Source organism: Vulpes vulpes, chromosome 11 (assembly GCF_048418805.1).
Source record: "Vulpes vulpes isolate BD-2025 chromosome 11, VulVul3, whole genome shotgun sequence".
Classification (NCBI taxonomy): domain Eukaryota; kingdom Metazoa; phylum Chordata; class Mammalia; order Carnivora; family Canidae; genus Vulpes; species Vulpes vulpes.
The window spans coordinates 22,672,139-22,698,635 of NC_132790.1; the positions used below are offsets into that span (position 1 = coordinate 22,672,139).

A 26,497-nucleotide genomic window follows, 5' to 3' on the forward strand; every position below is an offset into this window, starting at 1 on the left:
TTATTAAATGTTCTATTTTATTGTATCTGTCTTACCATTTGTTATGGTATAATTTACAAATGATAGATTTGATCCATTTTAAGTGTACAGTTTGAAGAGTTTTAATAAATTTATACAACTCTGGGGATCCCTGGGTGGCTCAGCCGTTTAGCACCTGCCTTCGGCCCAGGGCGTGATTCTGGAGTCCCCGGATCGAGTCCCGGGATCGAGTCCCGCATCAAGCTCCCTGCATGGAGCCTGCTTCTCCCTCTGCCTGTGTCTCTGCCTCTCTCTTTCTCTCTCTGTCACAATGAATAAATAAAATCTTAAAAAAAAAAAAAAAAGATTCCTTGATGGTGGTTTGAGGTCAGCCCTGGGCCTGTGTCTAGCTCCAGGAAACAACAGATATGCTCTCTATTTTTATAGTTTGCCTTTACTAGTAATTTTATATAAGAGGAATCATAAAATATATTGTCTTTTGTGTCTGGCTTCTCCTACTTAACATATTGTTTTGAATTTTATCCATGCTGCTAAATGTATTCATAGCTTGTTCCTTTTCCGTCCTGAGTAATATGTCATTGTATGGATAAAACATATTTATTTACTCATTTGGTAGTTGAAATACATTTGAGTTGTTTACCACTTTTGACTATTATGAATAATGTTGCTACAAACATTAGCATATAGTCTTTGTATGGACATGCTTGGGCAGATATCTAGGAAAGGAATTACTGGATACTAGGATAGGTGTTTCTCTAATTTGGAAGAAAATGTCTAACTGTGGTTGAACGATTTTATATTCACATCAACAATATATAAGGATTCCAATTTCTGCCCATTCTTGCCAATACATGGCACTATCAGATTTTATGGACTGTGCAGTGGTAACTTATTACAAAATTAATTTGAATTTCTCAGTGATCAAGTTGCTAAAGTCTTTTCATGTGACTACTTCTGATTTGACAGTTTTTTTCTTTTATTTTGTTTCTTGGTATAAATGGGAATTAGATTTTGAAACGACTTTTCTGCATTTATTGATATCATCTTGTTTTTTATTTAAACTATTTATATAGTATTACATGTTAAATTTTGTGTTAAAGCATCCTTACATTACTGGGATAAACTTTAATTTTTCATAGTATAATTTTCTTTTTGCTTTCTATATCAATTTACTAATATTTTGCTTAAAATTTTGCATCCCTATTCATAAAAGTTTTTCTCGTAGTTTTCTGATGATACACATCTAGATTTTGTATCAAGTAATACTAGTTTCACAAAAGGAGTTAGGAAGTTTTCCCTCATCTATTTTCTAAAAGAGTCTATGCCACAGTGGCATTACTTTTTCCTTAAATGTATGATAGAATTCACAGTAAACTTAAGTAGATCTAGATTTTTCCTTATGAGAAAAATTTCAATAACTAATTCTTTTACTTGATACAAGTCTATTCAGATATTTTTAAAATCTACATATATAAAAAATCTATATATATATTTCTCATATATATCTCATATATACCATATATATCATATATCATATATATATGTATATATGTATATATATATCTCAACCAACTTGCCATAACTGATATATGTATATGGCAAGTTGGTTGAGAGTGCCTTTTAAGTCTTTTATAGCCTTATTGATTTTGTTTAGTTGTTCTATCCATTCCTGAGATAGAATTATTAAAATCTCCAAGTACAATTATTGAATAGTCTATTTTTATTTTCAATTCTCTCATTTTTAAGATTCATATATATTTGTGGCTAGGTTTTTTTAAATTTTTATTTATTTATGATAGTAACACACACACACACACAGAGAGAGAGAGAGAGAGAGAGAGAGGCAGAGACATAGGCAGAGAGAGAAGCAGGCTCCATGCACCGGGAGCCCGACGTGGGATTCGATCCCAGGTCTCCAGGATCACGCCCTGGGCCAAAGGCAGGCGCCAAACCGCTGCGCCACCCAGGGATCCCCTGTGGCTAGGTTTTTAAGTGCACAGACATTTATAGTCATTTTAAGTTCTTCATGTATTGATACTTTTAAATGTCTCTCTTTGCCTCTACTAAGGTTTCTTGCACTAAGATCTATTTTGTCTGACAGCATAGACATTCCAGCTCTCTTAGAAATACGGTTTTCACAGTGAAACTTTTCCCATCCTTTACTTCCAACTTTTTATCTTTGACTCTAAGTTATGCCTCTTGTAAGTAGCACATACTTGGATTTTTCTTTTTTATCCACCTGACAATCTCTGCTTTTTTATTGGAGTTTATAGTTCATCCAAGTTTGTTTAAGTTATTGTTTTTTAAAGATTTTATTTATTTATTCATGAGACACACACACACACACACACACACACACAGAGGCAGAGACACAGGCAGAGGGAGAAGCAGGCTCCATGCAGGGAGCCTGATGTGGGACTCGATTCCGGGTCTCCAGGATCACACCCTAGGCCCAAGGCGGCGCTAAACCGCTGAGCCACCGGGGCTGCCCTAGTTCATCTAAGTGTAATGTAACTTGATTTGGTTAGATTTGTATCTGTCATGTTGATATTTGCTTTTTATATGTTTCCGTCTTTTTTAGTTCTTCCTTTTCTCATTTATTGCCTTCTCTCATGTTGAAGATTTTTACTGTACTGTTTTTTTAAAAGCTATATCTTTTTTTAAAGACTTTATTTATTTTTTAACTTTTTATTTATTTATGATAGTCACACACACATAGAGAGAGAGAGAGGCAGAGACACAGGCAGAGGGAGAAGCAGGTTCCATGTACTGTTTTAAAGTTTGACTGCTTTTCTTCCCCAGAACTTTGAATATGCCATTCAACCTGATAAAACTACTTAGAAAAATACACCATAAGAAGTAGGCAAAAATTCCTCTTCTCCTGACTTTTTTTTTTTTTGCTTTAGAGTGTTTTACATGAAAGGGAATTACAACGTGAGAGAATACTGGCAGAAATACCTTTTTTTTTTTTCTGATGGAAAACATGATATGCTTGATGCTGACATAAATAATCAAGTAGAGGGTAAAAACTTTATGGTAAGGAAGAGTGGTAAGGAAAAATTGCTGAAGTGATGTTCCTGAGGAGACACAAGAAAAATTTAATGCAAAACTGAAAGAATTGGCTTTATTTATAATAGAGCATGAATATGTCATCTGATTTATATACGGTAGCCGAAAAATAAGCATATATTTGACTCTTAGGTGAGTAAATGTAATTTAGGGCACTAAATCAGTTTTCTGATTGTTTCTGATTGTTTTTCTATATGAAGTAGGAAGTGAAGTCAAAGAATAAGGATTTGTGTAAGATATGAGGGAGTGGGAGAAGAGTCATTAAATATGATTGAAAGCATGGAGGGAGTTATGTGAGCTCTTTGGTATGAGTGAACATGGTTGTATGATTTCCTCGAGTATGTTGGACCATATAAATTCAGTTGGGGAGGTGAGGGAATAGTTGGACTTAACCAGGAAAAGTCATTTTTAATAGATGGCAAGGAAATGTTGAATAAATAGGTTTCATGACTTTCACTAAGATCAAACAACTAAAATTAAACGTGGTTTTAAGCAAGGTATATCAGACTTCCCAGACTCTACTCTTTCTGCTAAACTTTGCCACTTAGTATCTGGAAAGGCAGATCCTTGATAAAGTAGAGCTCCAAATAATAGGAAATTCTGATTGTCAGGATAATCTGGGAGTCCTTAACCTCCTGAGAGGTTAAGCTACAAGCAGCATCAATTTCTATAGATATGAATGAGGCAAATTATAACGTCCTCAGAGGAGTCCAAGCCACCAGTTAAAAGATTCAGAAAGTTTGCATCAAGCACTTTACTTGTGTGTATTACTGTTTGTAACAATTCTTCAAAGAGGTTGGGAAGCATTAGCACTCTCACAAACTTGAAAATCCTTAAGGGTAAAGACTTTGTCTTTTAACTCTTTACCCTTAATAGCTTGGGGTGCTTAAAGATCATTTTATTTTTTTTAATTTTTATTTATTTATGATAGTCACAGAGAGAGAGAGAGGCAGAGACACAGGCGGAGGGAGAAGCAGGCTCCATGCACCGGGAGCCCGATGTGGTTTTCGATCCCGGGTCTCCAGGATCGCGCCCTGGGCCAAAGGCAGGCGCCAAACCTCTGCGCCACCCAGGGATCCCTTAACGATCATTTTAAAAGAATAAAAACTCATCTATAGAAATTATACACTCATACACATCTCATATGTAGGATCATGTAAAGCTATAAATATACAGATATAAATAAATAAATAAATAAATAAATAAATAAATAAATAAACAGATAATCATAGATTTCTAAAAGTAGTCACAAACTCTTATGTAAAAATATATTGAAACACTTATTATGAAGCACTAGCTCTTAATGTTCATTGAATAGGTGGTCTCCTATAAATTGTAATACACATTGGGAAATAACTGTGTTTAGAAATTAAAAATACATAAACTTCTACAATACATTCTCTAATGTACCTGGAAAAAAAGCATCATCATAGGAATTATTTATATCTGGCTTTTGTTTTCTGCTATTATGATGCAAATATGTCTATGAAAGAAAATAAATGAGATCAAAAGAGGTGGTGGATAGGATCTGTGGGTAATTTAAGGACTTACCACATAAAGGCACACACTGATGGAATAACCAGCTATTTCTATAATTTTGAGAATTACCCCAGTGAAAAAGTATCATTACAGCAAAATTCATTAAAACAAATTAAAGAAACTGTATTTAATAGATTTAAATAACAAGCTAGGAAATCAAAGAGTACAACAGATTCAGAGAACTTTGTTCTCTATGTTTCTGATAGAGAGTCAGGCAAGCCTTCTCTTCATCTCAAAACAACAGTAGACCCCAGACCTATTTCAGGGTAAATCATAACACTATGTCATCATTGAGCCTGAGACTGGTTTTGGAGTCAGAAGACCTGGACCAATATCCAGCTGGAATCCTAGAATTTGTTTAGTGGTTCAACATGAGACAAATCTTTTTTATATATACCTATATTTATTTATATATTTAATATGTATTTATCACATATATGCAAGTAATACATATACATAAATAATATGTGTGCACGTGTGTGTAAGGGAGAAGTAGATCCTTCTTCAAACTTGGCTGACAGATTGCAAACAAAATAAAGAAAAAAATTGAGATTTGTTGGCAAAAGAAAAAATAGTTTGACCGATGAAGGAAAGGTCTGGATTCCTTAGGGACATCATGATGGAATAGCCCAGAGCCTAACAACACCCCTCAGAGATGTTTTCAGAGGAGTTAAGAAATTGTTATTGAGTTGTGATCACTCCAGATGTCACCAGACGTTTGAGAAGTCTTCATAAGTGCTCTCTTTGCTAATTTCAGGAAAGGAAGAAGCCAAATTAATTCTGACCTGGAGCATAGAAATTGATACAGGTAATAAATTAATCTTAAAGTACTTTCACATGGCTTCTTCCTAGCAAGTGCTGTGTGGAATTATTTATGTACATTATTTCATTAAATAATCATAGAAATTCTAGTGAGGGAAATGATAAGAGCAGATAACAAGTGTCTAGGTAAAATGGAAAAAATACGTGTACATGTTGTTATTAGGGACAGAAGAAGACATATACTGTAGGGGAGAACTAGTGCATGGAAAGAATGAAAGAATGATTGGATGGATATACATGAATTGGGAGCTAGAAAAAGAGGGTGCTGAACATATAGAGAGAATGAAAAAGAGAAAGAAGAACAGAGTTAGGAATGAGGAAAAAAGAAGATGAGGTAAAACACATTTGGATAAAGAAAAACAACCAAAAGCACTAGAAACAAGAATCTGGGAAAACAAGAATCAGTATTTCCATAAAACAACTGTGCTTCCACAGGCCCTGGGGACTTCAAGAATACCAAAGAACCAAATTTTTTCAAGCCTTTCTAAGAAAAACATCCAGGAGCAGTGAGCCAACTGACTTCCCAAGTGAAAGCCATCAGAATTGCTTGAGATGAGGGATCAGCGGACCCAAACAAGTGAAGGACTCTCACTTAACATGGAAAGTATTTAAAAAGCTCCCTCCTCAAGGAGTAGCCAAAGGGTTAGACAGACACCATGAAGTGTTTTGTTTAAATCTGAGCATTGTACTTTATTGTGAGAGGGGCCTGGATTCGGTTTGCAACATATAACACAACCTTTGTAAGTGGACTACACTATCTCTTGAGGATTCCGCTATGCCAAAAAATCAGAATCTGCAAAATAATTTCTTCATAATGCTGTCTCCCAAACAGCAATTCTTCAACTCACAGCAGAAGAACAGGAGGCAGAAGGAGCAGTGAAGCCTACATGGTCATGTACACCTGGCAAGTTCTTGAGATTTTTCTTTTTCCTTGCCCATAACAGGGACCTAGGAAAGAACAAAAACATCTTTTTTTTCTGATAACTTTCAGACTCCTCAAGTTTTTTTTTTTTAATCTGTGCCATTTTAGAAAAAGAGATTTTTTTCTCCTGGTTAATGATTCCCAACCACATGCAAAAGATCAGGGAGGAGTTTGAGGATTTGTAACAGTTCTGAAAAAAAAGAATGGTATTCAATCATCCATATTAATTTATTTATTATTTCAATCCCTCATTTAAAGTATATGGAACACTAATATTTTCTTAACATGTGGTCTGTTAAGTGATGAACATAATAAATATTCCTTTCCTCTGGGGAGTTTAACTTCTAGCAGGCAAGAGAGACATTGAACAAATACTCGTGCAATACTTAAATAACTGTTCTTACTTAGGAGAAAGAAAAGCTCATAATATGAAAACAATATACTTAAGATTTAAGAAATCTTAAACCAGAATGAGCATTTGGAAAAGGCTTACTTGGGAAGGATAGCTAGGCTTTGATTAGGCAAGAGTAACTCTATGAGAGGTAGAGAAAGGCCTAAGGATCTGGAAAGAACAATGTGGAAATCCTCTATTAGGAAGTATCTCAGTGGGATCCAGGAACTTAAACACTGCAAATTTGGCTGGACTGAAGAGACCAAAGGGGAGAGAAATGATATGCGTTGGTGCAGGGGCAGTAGATAGGAGTAGGAGCTGAATCATGCTGTCTCTTGAGGGCTAAGATAAAAATTTGAGACTCTGTTCTAAGGACAACAGAAACCCTTAAAGGAGGTTTTGCTGGTGGTGAATAAATCATATTCCAAATCTAAAAAGTTTATTCAGACTACAGAATGAGCAATTACTGACACAGGCACTACTAGATGGAGGATGGTCAGTTAGGGAGCCTGGAGGAATGGGTTATACTATTTATTAACTGTACAAAAGACAGAAAGGGGATACTTATTTTGTATGTTTTGAAGGCAAGTGTGAAATTGGTTAAACGTTGATTTAACAAAGGAAGAGGTTTTAAGAATGGCCCCAAGTTTCTGGTGCAATAGGTGATTCTCAAAATAAAAATCCTATAAGTGAATACTTTTATATCTTATGTGTGGTTGTTTCTGGGCCACCTGTATTCCCTGTTCGTTGCTACTTTAAAATGAGGTTATGGAAAACTATAAATTATTAAAATTTGTCAAGATTAAATATTAATTTGAATAGTTTTATCACTAATGAGTTTATCTACAAATGTAGGCCATTATAAATACCATGACATAGATGCCTAGGTATATGGAAGAAGATACACACACGTGTGCATGTGAGACTATGTGTGTGTGTCTATGTGTGTGTGTATGTGTGTGTGTGTATACACATAGATTTGTATAAATATGGGTTTGTGATGGCAGTGGAATTGTGAGTAGGTATTTGTGTGGTAGTGCTATTGTGAATTTAGAGGGTATTTTTTAATTATTTAGCAAAATGCTCTACACTGTTAAGTCCTTGCGTGTTGCTGCTTCATCTCATGTGATTGTCTAGGAAGCAAACAGACAAAGTAATACAAAAACCTTAGATGTTGTTTTAAACATAACTGGTCCCTCTGCTCTTCCTCTTCTATATTCATAAATCTATTTACCATCTTCTATGAAAATATATTTTCAACTTAGGAACTGCAAGCTAAGTGGAAGAGTCCAGCCTCCCCCAACAGTGGCAAAATGACAATGAACTCAAATGCATCACATGTGAACCACCACAGTTTCATTTTGACAGGTATCCCTGGGATGCCAGATAAAAATGCATGGATGGCCTTTCCCCTGGGATTTCTCTACACATTAACTCTCCTGGGAAATGGTACCATCTTAGCTGTCATCAAGGTAGATGAGAGTCTCCATGAGCCTATGTACTACTTCCTCTCCATCTTGGCTCTCACTGATGTTAGTCTCTCCATGTCCACCTTGCCCTCCATGCTCAGCATCTTCTGGTTTAATGTCCCTGAGATTCCTTTTGATGCATGCATTACACAGATGTTTTTCATCCATGGATTTGGAGTGGTAGAATCAGGAGTATTAGTGTCCATGGCCTTCGACAGATTTGTGGCCATCCGAGATCCATTACGCTATGCTTCCATCCTCACCCATGGCATCATTGGAAAGATTGGAATAGTTGTCCTCACCCGGGCAGTCTGTGTGGTGTTCCCTGTGCCCTTCCTTATAAAGCGGCTACCTTTTTGCCATTCCAATGTCTTGTCTCATTCTTATTGTCTCCACCAAGATGCAATGAGGCTAGCCTGTGCCAGTACCCGCATCAACAGTCTCTACGGCCTCATCATAGTCATCTTCACATTGGGGCTGGATGCTATTATCATTCTCTTTTCTTATGTGCTCATCCTGAAGACTGTGCTGGGCATTGCTTCCAGAGATGAAAGGCTCAAAGCTCTCAACACCTGCCTCTCTCACATCTGTGCTGTGCTCCTCTTCTATATTCCTCTCATTGGCGTCACCATGATCCACAGATTTGGAAAGCATTTATCACCAGTGGTGCACACACTCATGGCCAATATCTATCTGTTACTCCCCCCTGTACTCAATCCCATTGTATACAGTGTGAAGACCAAGCAGATACGAGGGCGAATCATACACATGTTCCAGAGGAGAACAAACAGAGCCTAGGGAAAGGGAGTCATGTGTGAGGTGCAACAGTTTTAGCAGTTCCAATGTAGCATAATTATGTACATCTAGCAAAATGTGGGGTGGGCAAGGCTTGTGAGTGACAATCAATACAACATGGGTCATTCTTGTTTTGTATTTACTCCATTTTGAAATGTGAACATTTTGATATCTGGTGTCACATACAAAATCTAACTTAATTAATACCATATTTTTTCTTCTATGAAACTAGAGATGAGCATTAGTAATAATATAAATTATAACCTGCTTATCTAGATAGCACTTATGAGTATTTACTCATATAACATGAAGTAACATTCTTTAATCATCAATTAAATAATAATTACATAAAGAAGGATTCTAAAAGCCCAATAACACTACTGAAGGGTTGGGTCTCTGTGATATTGTTTTGTTTTTTCTTTAAAAGAGAGCAAAGTGGGATGTCTGGGTAGCTCAGCAGTTGACCAGCTGCCTTTGGCTCAGGTTATGATCCTGGAGTCCAGGAACTGAATCCCACATCGGTCTTCCTACAGGGACCCTGCTTCTCCCTCTGCCTCTGTCTCTGTGCCTCTCTCTCTCTCTCTCTCTCTCTCTTTCTGTGTGTGTGTGTGTCTCTCATGAATAAATAAATAAAACCTTAAAAAATAAAAATAAAAGAGAGCAAAGAAAACCGTTACAGAATCAAATAGCATTTGGGTTTCAGTATTTAATGAGTGAAGAGTACTATGATAAAATTAAAACAGATACATCCATGGTTACTTAATTTATACCTTTTCTTTTAAGGGATATCATTTCTTTACAGATTTATAATAGTCCTAGTTTTCTGCCACATGCTTAGTAAAATAATAGGTGTTCTGCCTATATTCTTTTGACCCAGTATGAATGGGGTCTATTTTACTGTGTACTAGAGGATCCAACAAAACGTGAGCAACTAAAATTACTCCTCGGCTTTTTCTAAGAACAAGTGAAAACTTTCAGCACCAGGTGAAAACTTTTGGCACTAGGAAAAAGTGGAAAGAGGGTGGGGTAATTGGGTTTTGGGCATTAAGGAAGGCTTTTGATGTAATGAGCACTGAGTGTTACATGCAACTGATCAATCACTAAATTCTACCCCTGAAACTAATAATACAATATATGTTAACTAAATTGAATTTAAATAAAAATTTTAAAAAGAAAGCAGTGAATATATGTGTGAGGATGAGTATGTCAAATGCACTCTGCCTTTGTACTAATGATAATAATACCTGTTTTAAGTATTTTATTAATCATTACACAATGAATAATCCTCCTAGAAACTTCAGTGTTCATTCAATAAACATGCATTTAACCTATTGAAATGCCAGTCATGGTGCTAGACCCTGGAAATACAGAGAAAAATGCACCAATTTACTGCTTAATCCTTGGCATATTTCTTTGCTGAGAAGAAAAGAGAAATTTCTTTTCTCTGCAAAGAAATATGTATACAAGTCAAGTAGGATTACACTACAATATCACATTTATTAATACTAATTAGTAATGCTGTCTGCCTTTGTATACCTTTTTAAGATTTTATTTATTGAGAGAGAGTGTGTGTAAGAGTGTGGGAAGAGGGAGAGGGAGAGGGAGAGAGAGAGTGAGAATCCCAAGCAAACTCCACACTGAGCAAGGAACCCCATGCAGGGCTCAATCTCATGACCCTGAGATTATAACTTGAGCCAAAATCAAGAATTGGATGCTCAATTGACTGAGTCACCCAGGTGGGGTGGCTGTTTGTATATCTTAATATCTTCGCAACAGTCTTTGAGAGTTAGCAACATTTTACACATGGGGAAATAAGATTTAGAGCAGGTAAGTAACTTGCTCAATTAAACAGTTTATAGGTGTCAGAACTAGATCCGAATTGAGATCTGTTGATTCTAAAGCCTGTAAATTGAGACTTAATCCATGTCTCAGGTTTCCTAGGCTTGCAAGAAAATTCCACGATGAGGGAATGAACCAATGATCCTAAGATACAGATGCAAGAGAGATAAACTAGTAATCAATATTGTCAAAACCTTAAGGAAGAAGTTCAACTTGCCAAGATAGAAGTAAACAACAGGAATTACATGAAATGGTTGGCTGGTGCAGAATGCAAACATCAGCCAAGGCCTCAATATTGATGCTCTCTAAATAGAAAACATGAATCCAAAAAGGACACTTTATAATCAATTGGCCTACAAGGAGAAAAAAATATATATATAACTTTTATTTGTATTTATGTTTATATCAATCTTCAAAAATGTTTATTTGTCTTAATGTGTTACCATATACAGTTATTGAATAAATATAAAATATAAAAATATTAAGGAGTGTCCTTTGTTTCCTTCTATAGATATACAACCAAAAACTTGAAAACTACCACTCTAGACCAAGGATAAAAGACAACCACAAGAGGTCTTTATAATGTTCACATACTGTGACGAGAGAAACAATTAGCTGAAAATACCTTTTGAATGCCAGTATTCTCTGATTCTCTGGTGGGACCATGAAGTGGCAAGAACAAAATTCTAAATTCTTTACCAGCAATGGACACACATACTCTACATCTTTACTGTGAAATCCCTCCTCTGGCTCCTAAATCTGTCTTTTGTGTCCATTAATATATGAAAGATATGTTTTCCATAGCTCTTATCTTTCTCTAACTAATCAAGTATATTTCTCTCAATTCTCCCTCAATTTATTTGGGTAAATTACAAATATTTAGTCTCCTGCTTTTTAATCTCTTTGCTGATTTCATGGCATCTCACCACATCTTCTACTTCTACCTCCTGTTTCCTCATCTGCCTTCACTTTTCCTCTCCCACAGGATGTGGGTATTTTTCAAAGTTTCCCTCCCCCTCCATCACTCTGCTACTTCAGTAAGTCTCTTCTGTCAAGATGCCATTCATGCTAATGGCTTTAAAATATAACCCAATGGATCTTTCCCTCCCTCTTCTCTCTCTCATGATCTAATTCTTCATTCTTAATTGCCCTTGCATAATCTGTATGTGGTATTTTTAAAGAAAATATTTATTTATTTGGGAGAGAGAGAGAGAGAGAGAGAGAGAGAGAATGGTGGGGTGAGGGGCAGAAGGAGAGGGAGTAAGAGAATCTCAAGCAGACCCCCCCAAATGTGGAGCCTGATGTGGGGCTTGATTGCATGACCCTGAGATCATGCCATGAGCTGAAATCAAGAGTTGAACCCTTAACTGAGTGAGCCACTCAGGTGTCCTCACCCCTGAGGAGTTTTTTATACACCTTTACCACACATTCTTTAACTCTTGCTCTTCCACACAGTAATTACTTTCTACTTCTCTCTTCAAAGGTATAAATATGCTCCATTTATACAACACTCAAAAACATACTGACATATATTCAGAAACTAAGTCCTTGATTCTTTCTTTGATTTGCCTGTGTCATCCATGCCCACAGTAATCAGTTTTGTTTGGTCCTCTTGCAAATGTAAGTAAGATACAGTTTTTTGGTCAGAATTATGGGAGTAGAATGAGGAAAGAACCTTTCTAAGGAGGAAGAAAACAGCACAGGAGACAATATGTCTCCTACATGTTTAATTACATCTTAAAATAAGCTAAGAAAAATTTAATTTAAATATATGACTAAGCTTACTGCTTGTTAACAAAGGGTCTGGATGGAGTATGTCTGTTCAAAACAATTTTGGGGAGATCAGGTTTATATACCCTAGCTATGAGAATGTTTGCATAAAAACCTAGGCTGCTAGCTTCATATCCTGGTTTATTTCATAGAGCTTTCAGCTTGTGGTATCCACAAACTGCCACATGCTCATCAGTCAACATCTGTTGATATTAAGGGCACAATTCAAATCTACCTTCAGACATGAACCATTAAACAAAAATAACATGCTATAAATTTGAAAATCAAATTATCTGTAACTACTGACTATACAAACAAAACAGCATATCCTCAAAAACAAACAAACATTGTACATGGACATGTTGACATGGACATACTGACATATATTCATTCTCTGGCATGTAACATATCTTGAACACAATTTGTAATTTTCAGTGTTGGAACAAAACTTTTTTTATATAAATTTATTTTTTATTTATGTTCAATTTGCCAACATATAGAATAACACCCAGTGCTCATCCCATCAAGTGCCCCCCTCAGTGCACGTCACCCAGTCACCCCCCATCCCCGCCCACCTCCCCTTCCACCACCCCCAGTTCGTTTCCCAGAGTTAGGAGTCTCTCATGTTCTGTCTCCGTTCCTGATATTTACCACTCATTTTTTCTCCTTTCCCCTTTATTCCCTTTCGCTATTTTTTACATTCCCCAAATGAATGAGACCATATAATGTTTGTCCTTCTCCGACTGACTTATTTCACTCAGCATAATACTTGGAGCTATTTTTCAAGTATCTGTCCTAACTAGACTAATGGACTGAGAGAATGATGAGTGTAGAAACAGATGGGTTCAGTAAAATATTCCAGGTATAATGGGCTCAGAAGGCACCCCCTGAGAAGACAGCCATGTCTAATCCTGTTTTCTCTTCAAGATTTACTTTTCTCATTTTAATTAATTAATTAATTAATTAATAAGATTTTATTTATTTGAGAGAGAGAGAGAGAGAGAGACATAGGCAGTGCATAAGCAAGAGGAGAGAGGCAGAGTGAGAAGGAGAAGCAGACTCCATGCTGAGGAGGGAGCCTGAAACCACAGGCATGCATGGCTGCATCCCAGGATCCTGAGATCATGACTTGAGCCAAAGGCAGATGCTTAACCAAGTGAGCCATCCAGGCACCCCTCTCATTTTAAACATATTAGCATTCCAAAACAATCTTAAAGTGAAATAGATAAGCAACTCCTTTTTATCCATTACCCTAGGCCTCCTTTATCCGGAAGCTTCTTTCAGCACCTCCACTTTCAGTCTGAACTTTATCACATCTCAGACACTCTGCACTCACAATACTGAACAGGTTTGATAGTCAATATATATTTGTTGACTGCTTAGCTTTTGATTTTTATTAGTTGGTATCAGGTTTACACCCCCAGCACCACTACCCAGAACACTAACCATCCTCTAATATACCCAAAGACTTCAATCTGGGGGAATGTACATATTTGGGAGGGAGCTTTATTTGGGGGGGGGTTTTCTTAAGAACCCTCTCTTAAAGCTTTCTCTTCTTTTCGATACTGAAATGTCCCGAATCCCAGTTCTCTTCTTACCTTCATTCCTCCTACCTAGTTCTTCTATTTTTAATTTCATAAACATCAATATATTTAGGGTTCTTTTACTTCTGTCTCTATTCTCATCCACGTATACTGGTTAAATGGCCATCAATATCCCATTGACTCTCAATTCATAATTCCCAGTCTAGACTCCTCTCTTGAACTTCAAGTCAGCGAGTTCAACTTTTCATTGAATCTCTCATGCAATTCTCAGATTTAGCCTACCCAACACAGAACTCAACATCCTCCACAGAACAAATATGTGCGTGAGGAAGTCTTCAAATGATTGCAGCCCTCAGAGGTCAGGCCACAGTCAGCCTTTGAACTTCCCCACCTGAAGCCTCTTGGAACAGGCATGAGGTATTTCTACCAAATTTTAGACCACTAAGCAAAATAAATGAGTGCTCTTATTTTAAGCCACAAGTTTTGTAATGGTTTTCTATGTAATAATGGATAAATCCAACAGATGTAGGGTGCTACTGTAATAGACATTACAACAGGTGGCATTGGTTCTGGGGGAGGCAGTAAAGGTAAGATGGGAGGACATCAATGAGATCATTAGAAAAGGCTTAAGGGTTTATAGATGAGTGTTGGTGAAAGACTGGGGGATTTTATGACAGTGTTAACAGAAGTCTAAAAGGGCTTCAAGGAAGCTGGCAGCTGTAATTTAAAGGAAAATGTTCATAAAATTTGGAGAAAAGGAGACTCGTGTTATGATGGAAAATTTGGCAACACTCTCACCTACACTAATGTAGAAAATAGGAAATAAATCTTATGGAATCAATGATTGGCTAAGAAGATATTCAACAGAGTGTTGAAGATACTATCTGACTTCTTTTAGCAAACTACAGTAAAATGTGTAAGGGAAGAGAGGAGCCCCCCACATCCCCCCCCAAAAAAAAAACCTTTTTTAGTTTTAAGAAAATTCAGAGGAAATATAAATGAACCAAAATGTATTAGATTTGACAGCCTAACTATTTCGTTCCTTCTCTCCAATTAGTAAATGATTCTCAAATTTAAAAAAAAAAATGGCTTCTGGGCAAAGATCAACTCTGGGATGCGAATACAAGAACTTTTAATTAAATGTTAGAGTAAAAGGGTGCCTGATTGAATTTTCTTAAGACTGATAAAACTCCCCTCTATGGATTTTAAGGTTATGCCTTACAAATGTCCTCTGTTAAATAATAGGACCTAGAGGGATTTTAAGGACATTGTCCTAAAGCAATTTCAGGAGCTTAAGGCAGAGAAAGACATACCTCAAAAAGCATTGTGACTATAGCTTCTAACTAACTGAGTTATTTATAATAACTTATAAAGTTATTCAAAACAAACAAAGTTATTTTGGTATTTTTTTCAACTTAGGCTGAAGGGACCAAAGACTGATAAAATTTTTAACAGAGGCCTTTGAAACATCAAATGTCTCTGCGCAAGAAGTAGGCACAGGCAACTTTTTGCAAAAATAGAAGCTGACTTATGGGGTTAAAACAAGAACCTGGAGGACAAAGCTCAAATACCTGAAGAATTAGTCTCAAGGAAGCAGTATCATGTGTCCTGCTATATTTCAGAATTTTTGTGGACTAATGGCTGCTGTGTTTCTCCTGCCTTGCCCTGTTTAAATGAGAGGCTCTACAGCTAATGTTGTATGATCTCAGCACTGTATTGATCATATGTGAGGCAAGTAATGTGCCTATGAAATACACAGGTGTTCACATTAAGAATCATAGTTGACAAATTATATCTATGGAGGCACATCTGAGGAAATTCATCACCCTTGCACCTAATTTAGATGAGGTGGCCTGGAGACTGAGTGATGATGAAATTGTATGAAACCATTTGTGGTCTTCAGAGGGGTGAACGTATTTCACATGTGGGAAAACGTCTATCATTTGTGGCCAAAGAGAAAACTATACCAACATAAAACATAGCCCCTCAATTTTCAGACATGCCATCCATTGAAAGGTGGAGTCCATGTATGCTTCCCTTATATCTGAGATCTGTACCTGCTTGACTCATAGAAGATGGTAGAAGTGCAGAAGTGATATCATGCCAGTTTCTAGACTCTGACCTTATGAAACGGGAAGCTTCTAAGTTCTGTCTCTAGGAGTACTCACTCTTAGAATTGAGCCACCATGCATCTCATGGTAACAAAACTTACTAGTTTTAAAATCACAAGGGGATTTTGTGTTATGTCATTTAATAACGTTGTTATCTTCGTTGTTACTGTTAAAAAAGAAATGATGCGAATTTATTGTTATCTTCATATATAGGTCTTCCCTCAGCCTCAAAAATTGCAATTGTTAAGAAAAGATAATAAGGATTATATCGAGTTTCATATTTTAAACAATTAGGTTTTATTCTAAGTTACTTATTCTCAAAGTTAATTAGACTGCTGCATATACCCCCAAACTCAGTGTTAAAGTTTATGCTTTCTCAAGGTTACTCTCATTCTGGACAAAAAAATAACTCTGACACTGATGAAAATAGGTACAAGGATGTGTAACTTCACCTAGGTTTCAGAAGAAAAAGATCATCCCCTTTCCTTAGCCCAGCAGCTGCCCTGGTGAGCCAAGAACAGTTGTGCTTATATGATACTGTGTGTACTTACGTGAATATAGAATGTGGATGAAGTTATGTAGATCTAAGAATACCTACCTTTATGAGGTTTCAAGTGTTTAAAACTATATTGGTTTTATATCAGTTGTATAAATGAATGTGCCAATATTTGAGTGATAAAGTATATGTGCATGTGTTTAGAGATGTGTAAATCTATTTCCATTGTTGTATAGAGGTGTGAATGTGAATGTGTGCATTTTTGTGTGGGTACACATCTATTTGTATAAGGTTATGTGGAAATACCTGCATGAATGAAAGTAGATACACATTCTTGTTCCTATCTCTGTTGCACTTTTCAAATGCTCACGGATATACGGTGCTTGTCTATGAAAATATGGATACAGAAGTGCAGTGACACCATGTCCCAAAGCCTGTTGCAATACACTTTGGAACCATCTACTATTATGGATTGCCTATATTTCTTTCTACCTCTGAATAACGATCACTTAAGAGCTATTTTCTAAAGTAATGCATCTTTTCAATAGGACAGTTGATATTAATTTTTGTACAGTATAGTGTGGTCGTCACCAGGTGTGACTCCACAATGTCTAAGAATGAATTCAAATAAAGTCAGAAGATAAACTTGGAAGTGTGCCTATCAGTATACAAAGTCCCACCTTTATTTCTCCATCTTCAACGTTGGTCCCTATATTAGTTTCCTATTGCTGCTGTAACAAATTCTCACAAACTTAATGGCTTAAAACAATACAAATTTATTATCCTACCATTCTGGAAGCCAGAATTATAAAATGAGTCTCACCAGGCTAAAATCAAGGTGTAAACAGGGTTGTGTTTCTGGAAGTCCTAGGGAAAGTTCATTTCCTCTCATTCCTTGATTTATTGCCACTTCAAAGCCAACAACAGCAAGTCAAGTCACCTCAGATCACATCACTCTTACATTGATGCTCTGCCTCCCTCTTTCACATTTAAAGGGCTCTTGTGAGCCCTTTAAATTGAGCCCACCAATGCAATTCAAGGTAATGACTATCTCAAAGTCATTTTATTAGCAGCCTTAATCCCATCTGTAGTCTTAATTTTCCCTTGCCATGTAACATAACATATTCACAATTCTAAGGATTAGGTCGTGGAAACTCTGGGGATTCTATATACTGCAGTCCTGACTTTAAGAGACAAATGTGTGCATCAGGAATTTGGGGGAGAAGCCTGGTCGAAAGACTTCAGATAATGTTGGGACTACTCCTTGATGTTTTCCAACATCGCAGAGAGCAAAAATCAGGTTACTGAACATTGAAAGAGTCACAGTGTATCTAGATTCTTGAGATGGGTATACAGAAAGAAATTGGAATTACACTATGGTCTAATGAATGTGGCCTCCAGACTCTGATTATAGGATCTTCTCGTGACACTAAAAGGATTAAATTCACATATCAACAAAATATCAAAAGCATGCTGGTTTTGGGCTATCCTTACCTGAGAAAGTGGATAGCATGTCCTACTTTCCAGGTGACCTTATCGACACCTAGAAAGCATTCCTATTTTTACTTGCCTATCTCCACCACTAGAACTATCATATATTTTCATAATTAAATTTAAAATATCTATCATAAGTATTCCAATTAGACATGAAAAAAATATGATTTTTTACAAAAAATTCAGTTCATTCCAGTCCATCCTCTCCCTGCCCCTCCATCTGGACCTGCACTTAATCCCTTTGTCACACCAGAAGCCACAATCACAGCCTTTGGGCTCCCAATGGCACCCTGTTTGCCTTCCTAGGAAACTCCACACTTCACTCACTCAGACCAGGAAAAAAATTGCACCTATACAATTTTATTGTATTGTATACAAAATTGTGTGCTTTGGTGTCGCTGCAAAGTCAAATTGGTACAAAAATTTTCAAACTTTCTTCCTTTCTGTACTTGTCTCATCACATATAGGTAATAGTGCATAACACTTTACCTCATAGGAATGCTGTAATTACTAAATAAAATAATATGTAAAAGGCTCCAGAACTGTGTCTTTTGCTCAGTGGACAGTCTATAAATACAACTTCTTTTATTCTCTTATATTTGACAGCTTGAACACTCCTTATAGTTGCACAAAACCTCATAGTTGACAAATAATCATAGTCCTATGATTAAACTGAATTTCATAACAAACTGGATGCCAAGGTAAGAAAATAACCTGTGTCACACATGGAAAAACTAAACTTTACTCTTATTCTTTTGATCCCAAGTTATGCAACACAATCGGCTCCTGCTCAATTGTATACATTTATATTCTTAATCCTAAAATTTGATCATTTTTCTGATTCATGTTTTAATAATCTATTATTCCCATGTGTTTTCTTATTATTAAATGGGAATGGTTCATTTCTCTCCTTTTAAGGAAATGGAGGACATTCCTAATTCTTGAACTAGAATGTTAAATTAATTTGGTAAGCTTTCATTTAAAAGGCATTAAATTCATGGCCTATTTGTTTTCAAAAGAATCATTTAAAAATTGAATTTGTAATATTCCCTGCCTTTAGCTATTATGTGCCAACTCACAAATTCAGGGCTATAGGACAGTACAATGAACAGTTCCCACAGATGTCCCTCTTTCTATACTTAGCAAAGAACAATTCAACATAGGAAAAGGAAAATAGGCTCTGAGAACAGGGAAATCTCTCTTTGCCCAAATCAAATCACACAGAAAACATGAAAAACATAAACCTTTATTTCTCATAGTCATACCTGAGCCTTTACAGAATAGATTCTTCTATCAAATTGGCAGATCCTAACCCTCTGCGGTAATCTTGGTTTGAACAAATATTTGGATGATTTTCTTTCGTATCTCCTTGGTCTTCACAGTATAGACTATAGGGTTAAGCACAGGGGGTACAAGAAGGTAGGCATTAGCCATGAGAGCATGAGTCAGTGGTGAAAGATGCTTTCCAAAACGGTGAATGACAGATACCCCAATGAGTGGAACATAGAAGATAAGTACAGCACAGATGTGTGAAACACAGGTGTTGAGTGCCTTCAGCCGGCCCTTCCCTGAGGCAATGGCCATTACTGTTCGGAATATGAACACATAGGAGAAGAGGATAGAGAGGGAGTCAGAACCCTTGGTGAAGATGACAGCAATAAGTCCATAGAGACTGTTGACACGAGTGCTGGCACAGGCAAGTCGCATGACGTCTTGGTGGAGGCAGAAGGAGTGGGAGAGGATGTTGGAGCGGTAGAAGGGAAGACGCTTGATGAGGAAAGGCACAGGGAAGACCACAAAGACTGCTCTTGTCAGGATGATGGCCCCTGTTCTGCCGACCACACCATTGGTTAAGATGGTACCATACCTGAGGGGGTCCCAGATGGCTACAACCCGATCAAAAGCCATGGCCACCAGCACGCCAGATTCAATGGCAGAGAAGGTATGAATGAAGTACATCTGAACAAGGCAGGCATCAAAGGCAATGGACTTATAGTTAAACCAAAATATGCCTAGCATAGAGGGCAAAGTACAAAGGGCAAGCCCCATGTCTGCCAATGCCAGCATGCACAAAAAATAGTACATAGGGATATGCAGGGATGATTCAGACTTGATGGTAGAGATAATGACACCATTGCCAAAAAGGGCGATGACATATATAGCACCCAGTGGGAATGCCATCCAATAATACCTTTGTTCAAGCCCTGGAATTCCAGTTAAGACAAAGTAAGGATGTTGGAAGTGAGAATAATTATTATCTGCCATGAAGCCAATATGACACAGGCATGAGGAGGGAGCTGGTGGGATCCTGATGGGTGACTTCCTAAAAATACAATGACAGGGATTAACAATTTATTAGAATCTGACTTCCCTGGGAGTGAAACAATTTTATTTTCACATAGATGGGGAGGGTGTAAGAGAGGACTGAATCCTTGAAATTACTACTCCATAGTGTATCTTGTGAGGAAGCTTCTACTGGGCCAGGAGAAAAAGACTAACCCAACTACAGATAAGTCATATTCAGTTTGAAGCACACACTGTAATGCTGTGCATTAGAGAAAATGTTCTCCCCCTCCTGTCCTTTCCTCCCTCCCTCTTTCTAATCAATATCTTACAAGTAGTTGAGTCAAGGCTAAGGACATAATAACCAAGACTGAAGCAATATAAAATACCATTCCTATCCAACATACTTCTTATGCCAAGATCCCTCATGAGGGCAATGGATCTTGTATCTAAGGCAGGGATAGAAATGCCAAGTGTACATGCCTATGCTTCTATTTGAGTGCAGCCCTCCTTCATTTCTCCTGAGCCTAGATATGGCCTTAGAATCAGTATCAACCCCAGGAACCTCACACAGCCACTTAACTGAGATGTATTTGTTATCTCCAATCTGGTAATATCTTAAAAGAAAGGATACTAAATTATACTTAGGAAAGAAACAACAGCATTTACTTTTCTCTTTTTTTAGCATAATCCATTTTGTCTAAAAGGAAGTAAGACCCTTCAGGGCTTGCTTGAAGCCTTTTTCAGGATTGGAACCATCTGTTAACATTCAATTACTAAGGCACAGTGATCATGCACAACGCATGTAGCACTCTGAGAGTCTTTACAGAGGCTTTACTAGAGACCTGGAAGACATGCTTATGTTGCCAGGATCAGGAGTTAAATTAATGCTGCAGAGCAGCCTGATGAGACCATTTGACTTTAGACATGAATGCTAGTCAGAGGTAGAGCATACTCTCTTTGAGAGGTTTTGACCCTTAAGACATTCCTCAGTTGCCTCCATCAGTTCGTTGGAATTAAATTGACTCTGAGGCAATATAGTGTCAGGAACACAGACTTTAGATCCACACATCTTGGATTCAGATTCCAGTTCCCCTGCTCCTTCATATGTAATGCATTGTACCTACCCCATAACGCCAGGGTGAGGATTAAAAATGTAAAAATGTAGAGGCTTTAGAAAGCAAGATGTGTGTTTTTTATTATGGAATAGTAAGTTACTTGGAATTACTTGGAATAAAAAGTTCTTTTTTTCATATGTTCTCTGTGTTGACATTGAGATTTTAATTTGTTTCTTTCTCATTTTTTGTTCTGTTTTCAATTTTTTGGTTAGAGCTCTTTGCAGTTAGTGGAAGTGAAAACTGATGGGTTCTCATCTATCAGCAAGAATCACATTTGCTTTTGGATCTCTCTTTTTTTTTAAATAATTTTCCCTCTGCTCTTCAATTCTTGAATATTTCACCTCCAGGCTGTATATATCTGGCTGACCCATGTTCATGGTGAAGCAAAAACCACACTGTAACTGTTTTTGACATCTCCCAAAAGATCCTCTTTGAAAGATCTCCAATTCATATTTCCCCAGCCTTGGCCAGGGAATTTTCTCTCTTTCTATCAAACACCCAATTCTTTCCATTGCTCTTATGAAAAAGAGCTACCTGTTGGTTCAAATATCTGGCCTATTAGATTACCAGCATATATTTCTTTCCAATAAAATATTGTTTTGTTTTTTGTCTGTTTTAGTGATTTTTGTGAAACAAAATGTTTATGTTTTTCAAATAACTGTAACAAAAAGTGGAAATGAGAGAAACATTTAAGAGACAGACAAATAGAGGGGAAAAGAAGATAAGTTAGAGGGAGGGAAGGAGAGAAGAGAAAAAGAATAATAATAAAAACAGAGATCCAAAGACTAGCAGAAGTAAAAGTTGACTTATTTAACATTTTACTAATAAAAAACTGAAGCTTACATAAAGAAAATTAACTTGCCCTGAGGCAAACACCTGGTTAGTAGCAAAGCTGATAAGAGAGGGGGAAATCATAGCCTTGCTGAGGAATATTACAACTAAATGCAATGGGAGCTTGAGGATGCAACTTGAGAAGACCAAGTCAAAATTGCATCTGTTGGCCAAGATGCTTACTCTCTAATATGGGTCCTTAGATTTTATTTTTTATCTATATTGCCCATGATCTAGAAAATAGGAGAAGTTCAAGTTTATCTCCTGAAGATTAGGCTTTTAGGTCTTTCAATTTCTTTGAAAGCTTTATCTAGCCCTGAGTCCTCTACTGTTCATATTGCCATATTTATGGAAAAACAGATTGTCCTGAGTGTTCTGAATCTGCACTAAGGCTACCACAAGCTAAAGGGCCTCATTATAGATCCTTATAGATCCTAAATATAGGAGCAGGTGAACAAGAAAATAAAACTACATTTCTCTCTTATGTGAGTAACAGCAAACAAACAAATAAGCAAAAAATACACTTCTATCTGCTGTTAAGTATTAGGGAAACTTCCAAGTTTCTAAGCAATCTAAGACATTTGTAGATGATAAAATAAGATTGGGACTGGCCTTTAAATGAGAGCTACACTCTTCATTTATCAGGATGTATGATAGACATAGAGAACCTAAGGAAATAGGAAGTCAGAAAAACCCTCCTGATGTAAAGATTAATAATAACCACACCTTCCCTGATAGTAGAGCTGCAAACTTCCTTATCAAGGGGGAAATTCCCAAACTGCAATCATTTTAGGGTTCTAAATGAAAGAAATTTTAGAAGTCCAATGTCTAACCAATATAGAAGCTATTACTCAGTATTCTGTAGGTGACACTTATCTTCTGCCTACATTATTCCATTGACTGGGAGTTCCCTACATTTTAAGGCAATGCATTTACTACAGAGATCAGCCATCTATCCATCTCTTAGAAAAGGTGACCTATTCAACAAAGGTTAAAGAAGTTGTCTTCACATCTTTCTCTGAAAGGTGTGAATGAGAAAGAGGGCAAGAATATAGGACATACTGTGCTTTTTAGAGAACAAAGGACAAAGGAGAGATAAAGGGACAAGACAGAGTGATTGGGAGACTATTAGAAACTTCAATGATGATATTTTAAAATAGTCTGTTGATAAGCCAACTTTATCCTCTGATTTTGCCTTAAAACTTACCTGTTTCCTGAGAATATCCCTAACCAGAAGAGGATCTTAAACAGCCTAAGACTCCCCAGGCATAGCCATTGCCACTACCCACCTGAGGACTTTTATTTCTTGCACTGCTCCAAAAGTCCTCCTCCCACCACACTATGGAGAGTTTCACAGATCAATGAGCTAGAGTATTCCCAGGAGCTTCTGAGATTGAGGAGACATCCCCAGGGCTGTAAAATCACTTCCTAGATATTCATGTCTGTGGTATGAGATAGCATTGAGAAGGCTAGTGGAAAAAGGCGTTTGTGTGTGGAGGGGTTCAATTTCAGAATTTGCTTATTGCTCATTCTGAGAGAGAATATGAGAGACTCCTAACTCTGGGAAACGAACAATGGGTGGTGGAAAAGGAGGTGGGTTGGGGGGGGAGGGGTGTGTGACTGGGTGACGGGCACTGAGGGGGGCACTTGATGGGATGAGCACTGGGTGTTATGCTATATGTTGGCAAATTGAACTCCAATTTAAAAAAATACATATGTAAAAAAAATAAATAAATCCATGATTGGAAAAAAAAAATCATGGTCTCTCAGGGCCATTTTAGCCATCTCACTCTTCCCATGCCCTAAAATGAATGATAGTTGCCTTTATGTTTCTCAAAACACAGCAAAACTGATAAACAAAAATATCCCAAGGAAAAGTGACCAAGATTCTCCCATTCTATTTTCCCATGAAATCTACATTTGAAATGGCTCCCTAGTGAATGAATTTTTCCTGATTTTTAAAAAAGATTTTATTTATTTATTCATGAGAGTCACACACAGAGAGAGGGCAGAGACACAGGCAGAGTGAGAAGCAGGCTTCATGCGGGGAGCCTGAGGTGGGACTCAATCCCGGGACTCCAGGATCACGCCCTAGGCTGAAGACGGCGCTGAACCGCTAAACCAACGGGGCTGCCCTTTCCTGATGTTTTATCTGCATTTTTCAGTTTTCAGTAGCAACCTAATAAGCCTAGCCATGCACTGTGCAAAAGGAAAGCAAGAAGCCCTACAGGGAGTCATCAATCATACCAATCAGTCAAGAGACAATTTATGTTGCATAATACCCAGTTATCACCTTCAGATAATGCTACTGTTCCTATATTCCTTCTGAATACTAATAACAGCAGCAGCATTAATAATAAAATATCTAATATTAATTCTGAACTTCATCAGTATATAATTTATCACATTTGCTTTATACTTTCAATCCTCATAAATCCTCACGACTTTAAAACTCTTGTGAAGTTACATGGTGAGTATTATCATATGCTTCCAAAGAGAAAAGAGGATCGTACTTCAAATTAGTCAAGATTGTTGATGTAACTACAAGTATTTTTATTGTAGAAATTACTTATGATAGAAATAATAGAGCAGGGGTTCCTCACTGCCCCATATTTGATCCAGACTTCCTGGATCTTGAAGGTCAACATGACCAGATAAGGAAGAAATTCTCATACAGAATGAGCCTCATAGACTAAGCTCTCTTTATCAATTGCATGTACCTACATGATAGTCCCATAGTAATTTAACATTAATACAGATTACTCCTCAATACCATAGACTCTCAAAGTATTCAGTTCCTTAACCAAATAAAATCCATTTCTACATCGTATAATCATTATTTTAATAATGATTTAATAATGATTGGAGTAATTAAGCTGTGGAATTGCTCTACTTGGAATAATTTAACCTCTATATTCCACTGCCCATTACAAATATGATATCTTGCAACTCAGTCACACTCTTACTCATATTTTTCATCTATATTGACACATAGGGGTTTTGAGTAATTGAGTCACTATAATTTTATGCCAATCCCTCAGCCAAAGATTTTTTATTGTTTGTTGATTTGTTGGTTGGTTGCTCTGTTTTGGTTTAGTTTGGTTGGGTTTTTTACTTATATAGGTTGAGCATTTGTATCTCACGTGGATTCTGATTTTTTTAAGATTTTATTTTATTCTTAGAGAGAGAGAGAAAGAGCATGAGCAGGCAGAGGCAGAGGGAGAGACAGAATCCCAAGCAAGCTCCATGCTCAGTATGGAGCCCTATACAGTGTTCCATCTCATAACTCTGAGGTCATGACCTAAGCCCAAATCAAGTCAGATGCTTAACCAACTGAGCCACCTAGGTGCCCCTGGATTCTGATTTCTTTTCATTCTCTGTTTATATGTCAGCACAAATATATAAATAAATATTACTACCTCTCTTTTTAAGTTTCAACCTCTCCAAAGCTAAAAATGGATAGAGGACACTGTGCAATAGGTCAGATTGTATGGTCCTATAGATTTAGAGAAGCTATCTTCCATTAATTATTGGATTGTATTGGATACTAATACCATTCCTATCAAAAGCAATTTCAAAAATTCACATTTCCAACCCCCCTCCCACTCAATCTTTCTCCCATCACATTCTATAGCAAAACTCTTTCCCTATTCATTCAAAAGAATTGTGAGGATTTGCTCCAATCATTTTCAGTAACTCACCCCTTTTTAAGTACTTCTTAAAATATATCCACGCTCATCCTTTCCTTCCCAGAGTTCAAGTAAATTGCCTCTTTCCAGGATCAATATTAACTCTACCCCAGTCCTAGAGTCTTTGACTCCATTTCCTACTTTAACTCTTGTTTTTCTCATTCAACTTTACATATTAGAAGATTCCTTCCAAATCTATATTTCTGATCCTCATGCTGGTGTTGAGCTTCAGACAGTTCTATGTGTCTGTTTTGTGGCAATCATCTTTACTTCTGCATCACACATATTCATTAAAATCAACAAATCCCTAACTTTATAAAGCAACTTTATGCTTTC

General features: G+C 36.9%; 2 protein-coding genes across 2 annotated transcripts; one reads left to right on the forward strand and one right to left on the reverse strand.

Annotated features, from left to right (window-relative positions):
• Nucleotides 1-8,035: 8,035 nt before the first annotated feature.
• On the forward strand, nucleotides 8,036-8,989 carry LOC112912102 (olfactory receptor 51H1-like). The gene has a single exon (XM_025988839.2). The coding sequence runs from the start codon at nucleotides 8,036-8,038 to the stop codon at nucleotides 8,987-8,989; it is 954 nt and encodes a 317-aa protein (XP_025844624.2).
• Nucleotides 8,990-19,548: 10,559 nt separating this feature from the next.
• Nucleotides 19,549-20,505, reverse strand: LOC112912108 (olfactory receptor 51H1-like). The gene has a single exon (XM_025988846.2). The coding sequence runs from the start codon at nucleotides 20,503-20,505 to the stop codon at nucleotides 19,549-19,551; it is 957 nt and encodes a 318-aa protein (XP_025844631.1).
• Nucleotides 20,506-26,497: the final 5,992 nt, after the last annotated feature.

What these genes read in the sequence shown, in the direction of transcription:
- LOC112912102 (XM_025988839.2), top strand. Translation starts at nt 8,036, where the DNA reads ATGACAATGAACTCAAATGCATCACATGTGAACCACCACAGTTTCATT.
- LOC112912108 (XM_025988846.2), bottom strand. Translation starts at nt 20,505, where the DNA reads ATGGCAGATAATAATTATTCTCACTTCCAACATCCTTACTTTGTCTTA.